This window comes from Ciconia boyciana, chromosome 19 (genome assembly GCF_034638445.1).
Source record: "Ciconia boyciana chromosome 19, ASM3463844v1, whole genome shotgun sequence".
Taxonomy (NCBI): domain Eukaryota; kingdom Metazoa; phylum Chordata; class Aves; order Ciconiiformes; family Ciconiidae; genus Ciconia; species Ciconia boyciana.
The window spans coordinates 1,248,530-1,260,530 of NC_132952.1; the positions used below are offsets into that span (position 1 = coordinate 1,248,530).

General features: G+C 43.4%; 1 protein-coding gene across 16 annotated transcripts in view; it reads left to right on the forward strand.

The window, feature by feature from the left end:
- EIF4G3 (eukaryotic translation initiation factor 4 gamma 3) overlaps positions 1-12,001 on the forward strand; it is a 147,450-nt gene that overhangs the window by 99,937 nt on the left and 35,512 nt on the right. For all 16 annotated transcript variants that reach the window (XR_012045806.1, XM_072883870.1, XM_072883877.1 and 13 more), the window contains 2 exons: positions 2,548-3,399; positions 10,706-10,794. Coding sequence is in view for 15 of the 16 variants with exons in the window: in XM_072883870.1 (XP_072739971.1) it covers positions 2,548-3,399; positions 10,706-10,794 (941 nt within the window). In the remaining variant the exon portion in view is untranslated. The remainder of the gene's footprint in view (positions 1-2,547; positions 3,400-10,705; positions 10,795-12,001) is intronic.

Sequence of the window (12,001 nt, forward strand, 5' to 3'; positions counted from 1 at the left end):
GGTAAAATCTTCCCCATCCGCTGCTCTGGGCAGTCTTTGCCACCACGACCACCCAGCAACACAGCCCCCTCTCTGGCTTTAATGTCTTTGCATGGAGGAGATAGCAAGCATCTGTCCTGCTGAGTTTGTACAAGTATTTCTAATGAAGAGTAATTTTGCAAGATTTGTATTTATCTGGAGATTTAAAAAAATATCTGTTGATGGGAGCGAGCTTTCCTCCTGAACAGCCTAGCGCTTCCAGTAAATATTTTCTAAATATAATGTGAGGAATGATCTTGGTGTATTTAGGAAAAGGGATCTGATTCGGTTTGGATGAATTGCAGTGATTTTTGTTTTCCCTTCCCAACTGTATGCTGTTTCACGTGACTGTTTCTGTAATAGTTGGCAGGGATGAATGTTCCTTTGCCAGGACTTTGAGATTTGCTCTCCGTGACGGTCGGTCAAGTTAAGATTTACTTCTCATTAGCCAAATCTGCTCGTTGTTCTTCTGAAATCCCCCCTCCTCAAATTACTTTTCTCCTTGAATTTTGCACACATAGCCCGTATCGGTGGCTAACATATTCCCCAAATAAGGTGTAGTTAGAAGAAAGTGTGTTTAAACCATTGGTTTTAAAATGCAGTTGTATATTTTTGCTGTGTTTTTCATTTCTCAGAATGCTCAAAAAAAAAAAGGGCATTTGAAGTGTCTAGAAAAACAATCTCATTTGACTCAAGGGAGAGAATATCCAGGCAGTTGTTTATAGCACGCTGTAAATGTCAAGAATGCTCCATGAGTTGTCTGCAAAGGATGTTCCAGAAATCAGAGGTGACGCATTTTCTTTTCTAAACCAGTTCCCGGGTCCTTTTTCTTCCACGGACCCTTCAGAATCAAAATCAGCTGTTGGGATACTTTCTCCCATCTTTTTTCCTCATTTGTCATCCTCATCCAAAGCCGTCTTCCTACATGCCTCATTAAGTTGATAAACTACTGCTTTGGCCGTGGTCCTCACTGTAATGCTGCTGGGGCTGTCGACGGCTGGAAGCAAAGTTCTTCATTGCTCCAGCTATTCTGAAAGATGGAACTTGATGCTCCAAGCGGTTTCGGATGGGTTCTCCTTCAAAAACCCTTTCCCTTCAACCTATCTGTTGAATAAGCCCCAAATGGAAAGCCAGCAGAGCTGGGAAAGACCAAGCAAAGCCATACCTCTTCAGTTCTACCTGAATTTTGATGATTTGGGGTTGGTTGTGGCCTTCAATTTCCTAATCTGAACAGCAGGGTTTGTGCCTCTGGCTTTTCCAGAATTGCTTTTTGCTGTCGTGGCAGTGTCCCGAAGGAGTTCCCTGTTGCTTCAGTGCTCAGAAAAGCCTCGGGGCATTTTGCATTCATGGAGCAGAGCAGAGCTCCCTCCCCGAGGACAGATAAAGCTGACCTCCTCATAACACTGATTAGGAACTGGACCATTGAGTCCCTGCCATCTGTATGATTGACTTTGAGTGATACCTGTCTCATCCGTCTTGCAGAGTTGTAGCACAGAGGCACTTCCTAAGCAAGATCTCAGAGTCTATGCCTTGTCATCAAATTGGAGTAGGGAGAGGGTCTTTTAGGATCTTGGCTCATATTTTCTTCAAAAGAAGTGGGAATAAGCGTGAAAAGGAGTTGGAGCAGACCTTGGGGAGCTGCATGATGGTCATGGCAGGGATGGTATTGTAAAGTCCGTTGCTAGTCACAGGGTAAGTGATAAGGGACTTCTCTGCGCACGGTAGCTTGGGGTTTGGTTTGATACTTGTGCATATTTCGCCGTGCTTTTCCCACCCTGCTCGATACCCGTAGACCACAAATATCAAGAGGTACTGATGCTGTTCTTTGGTGGCAGCTGCACTTAAATCCCTTCTGGGTTTCCCGTCTTTGGGAAAAGGTATCTTTGCTGAAATTTAGAACAAAAAAAGGGGATTGTGTTCTTTAGTCTGATGCGCTGAAGAGTGACAGAGTTGAGAAATAACAAGTGGAAAAATAAACTAGATGCATCTCACGTATTTTAGTAATGGCATGACACATGGCATACGTAAAAGAACGGCCCGTCATCAGTTGTGGAGTAGTTTCCCCGTTTTACAAAGAGTGGAACAGTGGCAGAGACTGCCTGCAGGTTGCTGGTGCCTGCAACCCCAGCCTCCTTTGAGGCAGAATCCAACTAAAGCATATTTTTGTCTTCTGTAATTTCTGTCAAGAAAAATTCTATTTTCAGCAGTAGTTTCTGCAAAAAATCCACGTTTTATAACATACTTATATGCCTTTTCTGTAAAGGACTGCCGTTTACTGCAAAGGCTACATTCAGAAAAATGGAAGCAGCGGTTACATTTTCAGATTTGCCAGCTGCAGGTTGTCTGGACTTTTCCTTTAGATGCCAAGGTTAGCTTCAGGTGCCTCTGGTGTCTTCCTCGGAGCTTCTTGAATAGTGGGCAGAATATACAGGCAAGGGGAGCCAAGAGAAGGAGCCTTAGATAGATACGGCAAAGGAAAATGGAGTTGACTTGCTGTTTGTAACGTTGCCTTTTTTTTTCCTTTACCAGAAGAGAAGCCAAAACCAGATGCAGTATTAAAACCTTCTTCTCCAGTCCTCAGACCAGAACCTACTGGAGAGAAAAAAGATCAAGCTGGCCAGACAACCGAGGCCACCTCAGTGGAAACCCCACCAGAACTTCCTCTTGCTCCATCACCAACCCCGGCTGCTCCTGTCGCAGTTGTTTCTGCTGCTGCTGTTGTCACCACCGTTTCTAGTAAACCCACATTCACAGCTGACTCAGAGGAGAAATGTGAACTCGCTTCCCCAAAAGAGGAGGCAATGCCTATATCTAATGCCGCACCCTGCACAGACACATCAGACCCTTCACCAGCGGAAGAGGCTGATGCCGAGGTGTGCAAGGAGCCTAGTAGTGTAGCATCTAGTGATATTCCAGTGACTGCTAGTACTAATCTAATTAATGAAATGAACGGAGTTAGTGAAAAAGTAACTGCTGCAGAGAGCGTAGTAGATGTAGCCCAGACGGAAGTTGCGCCATTGACTGTTGAGTTGGAGACACCAGAAGCACCTCCAGCAGAAGTGGAAAGCGTGCCATCTTCCAGTGCTCTTCACGCTGCTCCCTCTCCTCCTCCCACCCCACCTCCCACCCCTCCACCTCCTTCTCCTCCTATTTCTGTTGCTGCTGCTGCTGTTACCACTACAACTCCTTCTCCACCTCCTCTTCCATCTCCTAGTGCCCTCCCTGTTGTTCAGGGAGATTTAGAAGGAGAGGAGAGCACAAGAACTACTCTTAACGAAGAGGTAAAAGATACTGAAAAGAAGGAAGAGACAGAAGCAGATGGGCAACTGGAGGAGAGCATGGAGGCTCAGAGTTTAAACTCAAGCAAGAGTCCTGTCCCAGGTAAGCGTTTGGCACTGTGGTTGCGTGCAGTAAACTGGAGGATGAAGGAAAGGGGTCTTTGGGGTGGTTCTTCCATCAGATGTTTCCGTTTCTGCAAAAAAAAAAATCTGATCGTGCTGCGTGACTGTTGTTGTGATTGCAAAATGCTAATCTTTGTTTGCAGGGACCAAAAAAACCTCATAATTGTTCATAAAAGAGGTAGCCGACTCGGATGTGCGTCCCAGGGTTGGCTGGGTTCATGTAAGCTGCCAGCGTTTTGCGCTCTCGGTGATACAGGACAGCACTCCCAAGTGCTGTTAATGGGGGAATTCAAAGGACACTGCTCTTGTTCTCTCCAAGATCAGCCGGTCGGTTTGGTGACCTGTTGCTCTGGATTTATCAGCCTGCGCCAAAACCAGATTAACATTCAGACCTTGAAGCCCTCTGGGTGAAGCTTCTGAGCCAGTGGTTTCTGGAAGCTGGTGGGTTTTTTTCCAACTATAAAAAAATGTGTCGTGGTGTTACCAGATGTGGGTAAATGAAATGGGCCATTAAAGCTCTTCCAAACGACTGAAGCAGCGAGTGTCACACACCTCAATCTGCCCAGCCTTAATTAACAATGCATCTGGTTTTCCTCTGCAAAAGTAACACGTAAGCGAAATTCCCCCTTCTCGCTCGGCTCGGCTGTTCTCATTCCAGTATTCTTGAAATTTTCAGGAAACAAGGTGCTTTAGTTCAGGAGGCGTAAGGACTTGTTACAAATTACTAAAAATTGAAATTTCTGTAGCTGCCTTGTAAAATCCAGGCTATTTCTCTGAGTGTTGTTATCTGCCTTTGGTTTCAGTGTCCTAACACATCGCTGGTTTAGCATTTAATGGATTAATATAGACCACTGTCTCTTTATTTGCTGTATTTTCTGTAGAAAACTGCTTTTTTTTTTCAGGACTTCCTGGAAATGAAACTGTGGAAAAGAAGTTAAATCAATCAATTACTTGTATTTAGCTGCTAGGGGAGTATAATGGCGGCTATTATGCACGCCTAGCAGTGTTAAACCATTTAAATGTGTTGCATCTTTTATACCCTGTTTTGCAGTCCTTTCAGAGCTGTGAAGCTGAGGTTGTTTATTCTGTCCTTTGAAATTGGTGAAGTTTGGACAAGAAACAAAGGAGAAACAATAGGTTAAGATTTGGTTTTTGGGTTTTTTTTGGTTTTTTTTTTTTAAAGTCACATTTAAAATAGGGTTTTTTTAGTTTATTCTTTCATAAGCGAGCAATAGATGTGTAATGTCATCAGTAGCATCTAGGGCTACACTCTGCTATGGATTAAATGAAATGAAAAGCTGAGATTGGCCTTGTTCCATATTTGTGTAATGCTGCACTAGGTCAATATGCTGGATCTTAAATAAAATCCAATATCTAGAGAAGATCAGAAAGATCCCTTCACTATACCAGCCATGGGGCGGGGGTGGTTCTGTTAATCTTTTTCTATTTTTATTTTACTCGGTTCACTTCACTGCTCTGGCACTTGTTGTTCTTTCAGTCGGAGCGACTTCATAACACAAATTAATTTCCTTACGAGGTAGAGAAATGGGACTCTTTCTGTAAATAAGGTTTTACGCAGCCAGGTTCCAGCTTGCAATATTATTGCTTGCTTTGTAATGTCCTGTAGTTTAAATTAAAAAAAAAAAATTACTTACAGCGTTTTGGGCTTTTAATTATGCAGAAGATTAATTTTAATGCTCTAATGTCATTAGGCTAGACAGCACACATTAGCCAATACATTGGCTTTGGCAACAGAGAAACAAATATTTCTCAAGTCACGTAAAAGATCGCTTGAAACTCTGATTACTATTAAAAGCGCAGTACTTCAAGGAAAACATAATACTCTCCCAGTCAGTTTTTTGTGCTTTACCCTTTCTTTAATGATGTTTAACTGTACTGCATTTCTCTGCCAACCTTTTTTTGAGCAATAATTTTCCAATTCTTCCTTGGAGAGAAGAAGAGGGATTTAAATAACGTAATCTGAAGGTGACTGCTAATTCAGGCGTCTGTCTACGCTGAATGAGGAATTGCATGTCTCTGCCATACGCTGGAAAATACAGATGCTGAACTTCAGGAGCAAGGAGAAAGGGCTGGTTTTTATGGTTTTTTTTTTCTTGGACTAAAGGCCAAGAGTCTTTTTTAATGATCTCTGGAGATACGCTAGAAATTGGGATAAGGGAAACTTCTCAAACACGTGGTGGTAAGCGTGAGCTCTGTGACTTTTAACAATATTTCTTTGGGGTTTTCAGCAGAAGTGTGTACTTATTACAGAGCAGTTTGGTTGGCCACAAATCATACCGCTTTATTCCCTTTAATGGTAGCCGATCTGATTTGACTGGGACACTACTCAGCCCCAAGACCTCTAAGAATAATCCAATTGCTGCAGCGCTTACTCCTGAGTGTCCTTTTCGTAGTTATAATCTGGCCTGCCTAAAACTGTGGGGGTTTCTGAATGAGCCGTTAATCCACCTCCTCCCTGACGTGGAGGGGCAGTACTGTTGAGACTTGCAGGTGCATCCCAGATTTTGCGATGGAGGCGACAGCTTTTCAGGGATGAATGAAATTATTTGCTTGTTCCTCAAGCGCTTTACCGAATACACCTTCTATCTAACAGTCGCATGCCTTTATCTTTCCCTCCATCAAGCTCCGTATAGAGAGAGAAACAAATATATTCAGACCGCGGAGACTTTTCCCTTAAACATCTTTATTCTCCAGCAGTTCTTTTTTACAGCTCAAGAAAAATTAATTTTTCAGTGTTTGCAGGAAGAGACCAGAGCTGAGCAGGGCTGACCCTTTGGGATCCAGGGGAACCTCTACTCTTTCTTTTCCACTGGCATTAGGTCTCCACCGGATTTCCGAGGTCAGGGGATGTCTACAGGAGCACCTGTGTTGTATTCTTCTTATTTTGCAGAAATTGGAGTATGCTTGGTTTTCCTTTTTATTTTACACTATATTCTATCTACTCTTAAGTTGTCTGAAGTTGTATTAGCCCGTGTAATGAAGATAGCAGTTTTAATGGTTCAGTCTCAATGTCTGATAGTAGCCGGTTCATCCGTAGCCTGCTCATCAGCATCATTGGTCTTGCTTATAATCCCCTACAAAATGGGGAAGATTTGGTGGGTTTCAGAGCATTAAAGCACTGAGAACTGCAGTTTTTTATCCTGCAAGCAGGATGTTGTACCTGGGTGTATGATTTCTTGCTGCTGACTGTGTTTCGGTTCTGAGCATTCGCCAAAATGTGGGGTTAGAGGAGACACGTTCACCCTATTGCGAGTGTGCAGGCAGCAGATCTCATTCCTGCCTGCTCAGGAACGATTATCTTGAGGTTTTCAGGATGGGCAGAGCTGTTATCTGCAGAAGGCAAGAGCACACAGCTTTTAAAATAATTAATTCCTACTCATCTTCATTACAAGGAAAAAAATACAGATGATATCAAGAGCGGAACTCGGCTCTCAGCCTGCGATCCTTACTAAAAACATTGCTCCAGTTAAAAGTCATCTACAACACGCAGTTGCATTTGTTATTAAATTCTGGTTTTTCTCTAGTAGCTTTGCTGGCTGCAGTGAGGGACCAGCACTTCTTGGGGAACAAAACAGGGAAAATTTTGTTGGTGGAGTGGAATTTCTAAAGAAGAAGGCGCTACCAGAGACTTGAAGCCTTTAGGACATGCTCTGAATGCCTGCCTTTGATGTAATCTTTCTATCATGGCTATTACGAGAAGCAAAGAGGAAAATAAGAGATTGATGTCTGTCCCAGGCAGAACTCCTAGGAACATAGGAAGCCTAAAGAGCTTAATACTCATTGAATTCAAAGGACTGTTTCTTGCAGAGCTAATTTATGAGACGTATTTCAATATAAAGTAGCCCAACTGACTGCGAGTCCCTGGGTTTCTTAGCTGTGGAGGCTGTAACAAGCAACTTGGGGCAGTAATTGGAAATATCTTGGAGAAGTATCTCCGGCACCCAAAGCCAGAGAGCTGGAAACATAAATCAGGTATTGCCTTTTTCTTGATTTGCTGCCATAGCCCACTGGAATATATTTTCTTTCCTATGAGCTGTAAGGCGATGGTGAGTCTTTGCTTTGGTTTTTAATGGCACATTGGCTAAAAAATAAAAATAGAAGAGCTGGTATTAATTTATGCTTTGCAGTTGGCACCCACATCAGAGAGGAGAGTGCCTCGTCTGTCTCGCTTGGTGGGTTGTGGACTTGCTGGGGTGGGTATCTCCTGCAGAAAGATGTTCCACTGAAGGTCACGATGTAGCTGGAGAAAGGGGCTGAGGCAGCGCAGGGTCTGCTGAGCAGATTTCTCCAGTGGTGGTGTCACCACTAGTAGTGATGTCCGGGATAGTCTGGAAATAAGGATTTTGTTACTCTTGCCAATCCTAATGTAGCTCGGTATTGTCTCTCCTGTTACCTCTCTTATTTTTGTAAGCAGTGACAAAGAGCTCACAGTGTTGGTTAGGCAGCAGTATGCTGGATCTGCTGGTGTCCCTCCTCCAACGGAAAGAAATTGCCACCTAACGCATCAAAGCGGGCTGAAAACAAGCTCTGGAAATGTGTGAATGCTGGCAAAAATGAACCTACATTTGAGCAGAAATTCAGTTATTGCTTTGCAGGCAAAGATGCTTAACTTGGGGGACAGGAAAATGGAGAGAAAGACCAGAAGTGTCCGGAGAGCTCCCTTGCCGAGAGCCAAACTATACACGTTGTGTTTTGGTTTCCCTACGGCTCGTGGAGTGCCTCGCAGCTGAAACTCGATTTTCAGGTAGCACCATTGTCCTGGTCGGGTTTTGGGAGGGTTGGCACCTAAACTCACTTTAATTTTCTCAGCATACATTAGCATAAATTCTCCTCTTGAGTCAGTTCCTGTAGCAGAAATGAGAACTCAACAGAAAAAAAATCTGATGTCTGCTATTTTAAGAGGGGAAAAATTGAGCAATGTTTCTGGAGATCTCGCCGGCGTACCCCAGTCAGCTCTGAAATACGGGCAGACGTTAGTACGGAGTTACAGGCTGCAAAACTACAGGGCTAAGCAAAGGCTGCTGCCGTGTCTTGGGATTAAAGGCGAGCGTCCGGCCAAGCATCCTCATGCAGGGAAGCCCCAAAGCAGGAAAAGGATCTGCACAATTAAAACAAGGCAAGAGCTGTGAGACTCATTCGGGAGGCTCGGCAGGATCACACACTTTATATAGCTTTCTTCCGCCAAAAAAAGGCGAAAAAAATATATTGTTGAGCAGCAGTAATGTTAACATCCTGACAGTTGAGCAAAGAAACACCCCAAACCTTTGCTAACCCCAAATCTGTGACCTGGAGTTTATTTCTGTTTATTTCTAAAAATGAAATGTTATTTTACACCGTGGATGTTTTCCATAGCATAGTTTGAGCTTGAGTGGAGTGAAATTCTGTAAAATTAAAAACTTGGGGGTTAATCAGTTAAATTGCTTGGCTATGGCAGTATCTAGGTCATTACTGTGCAGACATGACCCCCTCCTTGAAGAAATCCCCCAGAAGTGTGGAAGTGGCATCACCAAACAAGAAGGCATCGTGGCAGTGGGGCTTGACTTCCAGCTTTAAAACAGTGGGTTGGCTTTTGAAAAGCACTGAATTTTCACTAAATTTTAGCAGATTTCGTGGTGGAGGAAACTGTGGAGCCTCGCTTAGGTCCATGCTTTGCTAAATCACAGAAATTACCACCCGCATGGACACCTGGTCCTTGCCCAACCCCGATTTCACCCCAAGTCGGTGAGAATAACTTGGCTATTCTTGCGAGGGTACAGTGAACTTCTGTTAGCAGTAATAAAAGCTAATCCCGGTTGTGTAAGGCAAAGCCATTTTGCAATCCGTGCCTGCTTGGCTGTTTCTCTCCTCTCCTTTGAGCCCCAGGAAATTCAGGGTTACTGCTGGGGCTCTGCCCTGCTCTTAAAGCTTAAAGTTTCTCCGTAGGGTGCTGCGATGGATGGGGCATGCAGGGCTCGGAGTTTGGGAGACCTGGATGATTTTTCCAGCTCCTCCATGAACCATCAGTTCTGTGAACGACCAGATGATGTTTGAATATTTGAATTAGACTTCTTTTTTTTTCCCTTTTTTTTTTTTTAATTAACCTTTGCTTTTGTAGTGTTTAGCATGAAGATAAAAACCTTTTATCAGTGACAATAGCTCCTGTTGCGCTTCGGGTTGGGGCCGGTGTGCTGACAGTAGTGATTTCCGCAGCCCACAGTGTTTCTGCAAGTCCGTAGTCGCCCTCCAAACAGGGAAACGCTGTTAAGAAGCCGCAGAGGCTCGTACGTATCTTCTGGGGCAGTGGGAACGTAGCAAATCCAGTTTCCTCTTTGCCCGTAGGAACAAAGTAGGCCATTATTAACACTCTTTTCGTTTATCCGTGGTTGAAGAGCCTTTCAAAATTGTATTTTATTGTGATAAAATAAGTGCACGCTGTGTTTTTTCACAGTATCTGCTAGAAACCAAAGGCTTGAGCTGGAAATCTGTTTACTGCAAACTTCAGTCATGAAATCAATTCTGTTTACGCTCTGTGTTAAATACGCATATGTGCCTAGTATCAGAATTTAAGCTGGTAGCACTTGCAACAATTTACAAGCCTATTGGATTAATGGTTTTGTCTCCTCTTAATATATTGTGTGGTTTCTTTTACCCTTTGGGGTGGAAAAAAGTGATTAGAGTAAATCACTGCTGATCTTAGAAATATTATATGGTGTTTTCTTTGAATCAGTTGGCTAGGGAAATGAATGAATGGTGGAGTTGTTAACCTGCTTTTAAATTGAAATATAAATCCAGCTCAGGAGAGCCAGCAGTGCTGCAAGATTGAAGGAGTTGTCCTTTTGGGTGAGATACTGGAAATTTTGGCCTGTTTATGGTTACGATCCAGATGATGGTTAATTCTTATAATATTTCTTGACAAAAATATGTTGAGAACAACCTTCACTCCTAGCTAATACTTGATCTTTCAAAAAAATTCCATTTCTGTAGATTTTGTTTTGCCCTGCGTGATCCTTATACTGTTGGTAATAAACTCCTCGCTATTACAAGTACCATTCTGAGCTTGAACGAGCAACTTGTAAAACAATTACCGTGTTTTAATGTCACGCTAACGATTGTGTTATTACAGCGTTGAAACAAAAAGTGGTCATATCAAGCTGAATCTTCCGCAAGGCTGAGACTGCTTCATTTTCCTGTATGTAAAACCAGCGTGCGAGAGGGAAGCGCATCACCCACGGCCAAATTTGCTCCGTATAATTTAGTGTTGTAATAGATGTACGCTTATATTGCAGCCCAAACAGCTGTAACTGCACCAAAGACGTGGAAGAAACCAAAAGACCGGACCCAAGCCACTGAGGAGGTGATAGAGGCAGAAACAGAGGTAAGAGGGAACCGCGGTCTTGCTTTAGCCAACTTTAATGATGATGTTGCTCTCTTGAAACTGTATTTTAGAGGCGTTGCTTCCTAGTTGTCTCGCGAGGATCCAGGGCAGACCTTATTGGGGGAAACTGTGATATTCACCAGCACCCTTTAGATAAGTGGGTTTGGTCTGCTCCCTGTTGAAGCTCTTCAAGCTTTCTTCATTCTTGCTTAATGTAACGACCCCCAACATTCAAGGACATATATCTGCTGTCCTTCCAGTGAAGGATGAGATAAAAGGGGGTTTGAATCCTTTAGCACTGCCCCATTTTGGGTCCCCAAGGCCACTGTGGTGACATTTGGCAGGTTCTTCTGCTGCACAGTGATGTCATTGTGATGTCACGGCCGAAGGTTAGTTTTCCTGAAGGAGAAGCTGGGAAGGGAAAACGTTGAAGTTTTCAGGCAAAACCACCTCGACAGTACTTAGATGAGTAACGAAAATCTCCCTTGCTGCCGTTCTGGTAGGGGTGCTGCAGGAGGAACCTCTTTGTTTAGTATCCTGGGTAAAATTAGGGTTAGAATAGGTCACAGAGGGGTTAAGAGAGTAAAAAATGTAAGAATTCAGACTGCCCTGTGCTTCTATAAAAACCGATGTCGGCCAGATGTGACACAGAGAAGCATTGCTTCTTCACTCCAAATTTTTCTCCAGTTATTATTTCTCTGCTATTTCCTCCACAACTTTCCCTTACCACAAACGTCGTTGAACCTTTCCACTATAAAAGCATGTTTTTGCAGAGTAAATCTTGAGTCTAGTGGACGGTACTTTATCCTTTGTATAAGCAAGCATTGGCGGTTTCTCCACCAAAGCAGCAGATAGGCTCATTTACACGTTATGAATGGTAAAGAAGTGCTCTCCCCTCTGTTTGTGGGGGAATAGATGCTTAAAATGCTCACGTGCAAGGTGTCACACTGTGACAGCTGGTCTGTGCGCAGCGGAAAAGCTGATGATTGGGTAATCCAAGGAAATTAAAAGCATCCCTCTGCTTGTTTTCAAGCCAGAGAGTGAAGGATGTTGCTGGGCTGCACGAGCAAGTTTATACTCTGTACGCTTTCTTCGTCATTTACTGGAGAGTCTTGTCTCCTGGACCACTTGGCGTTTTCAGCAATGCTAATTTTTCAGAGTATTCCCTTGAAAAATCTGGAAAAAGCATTTTAGGATGCGGTGCCCT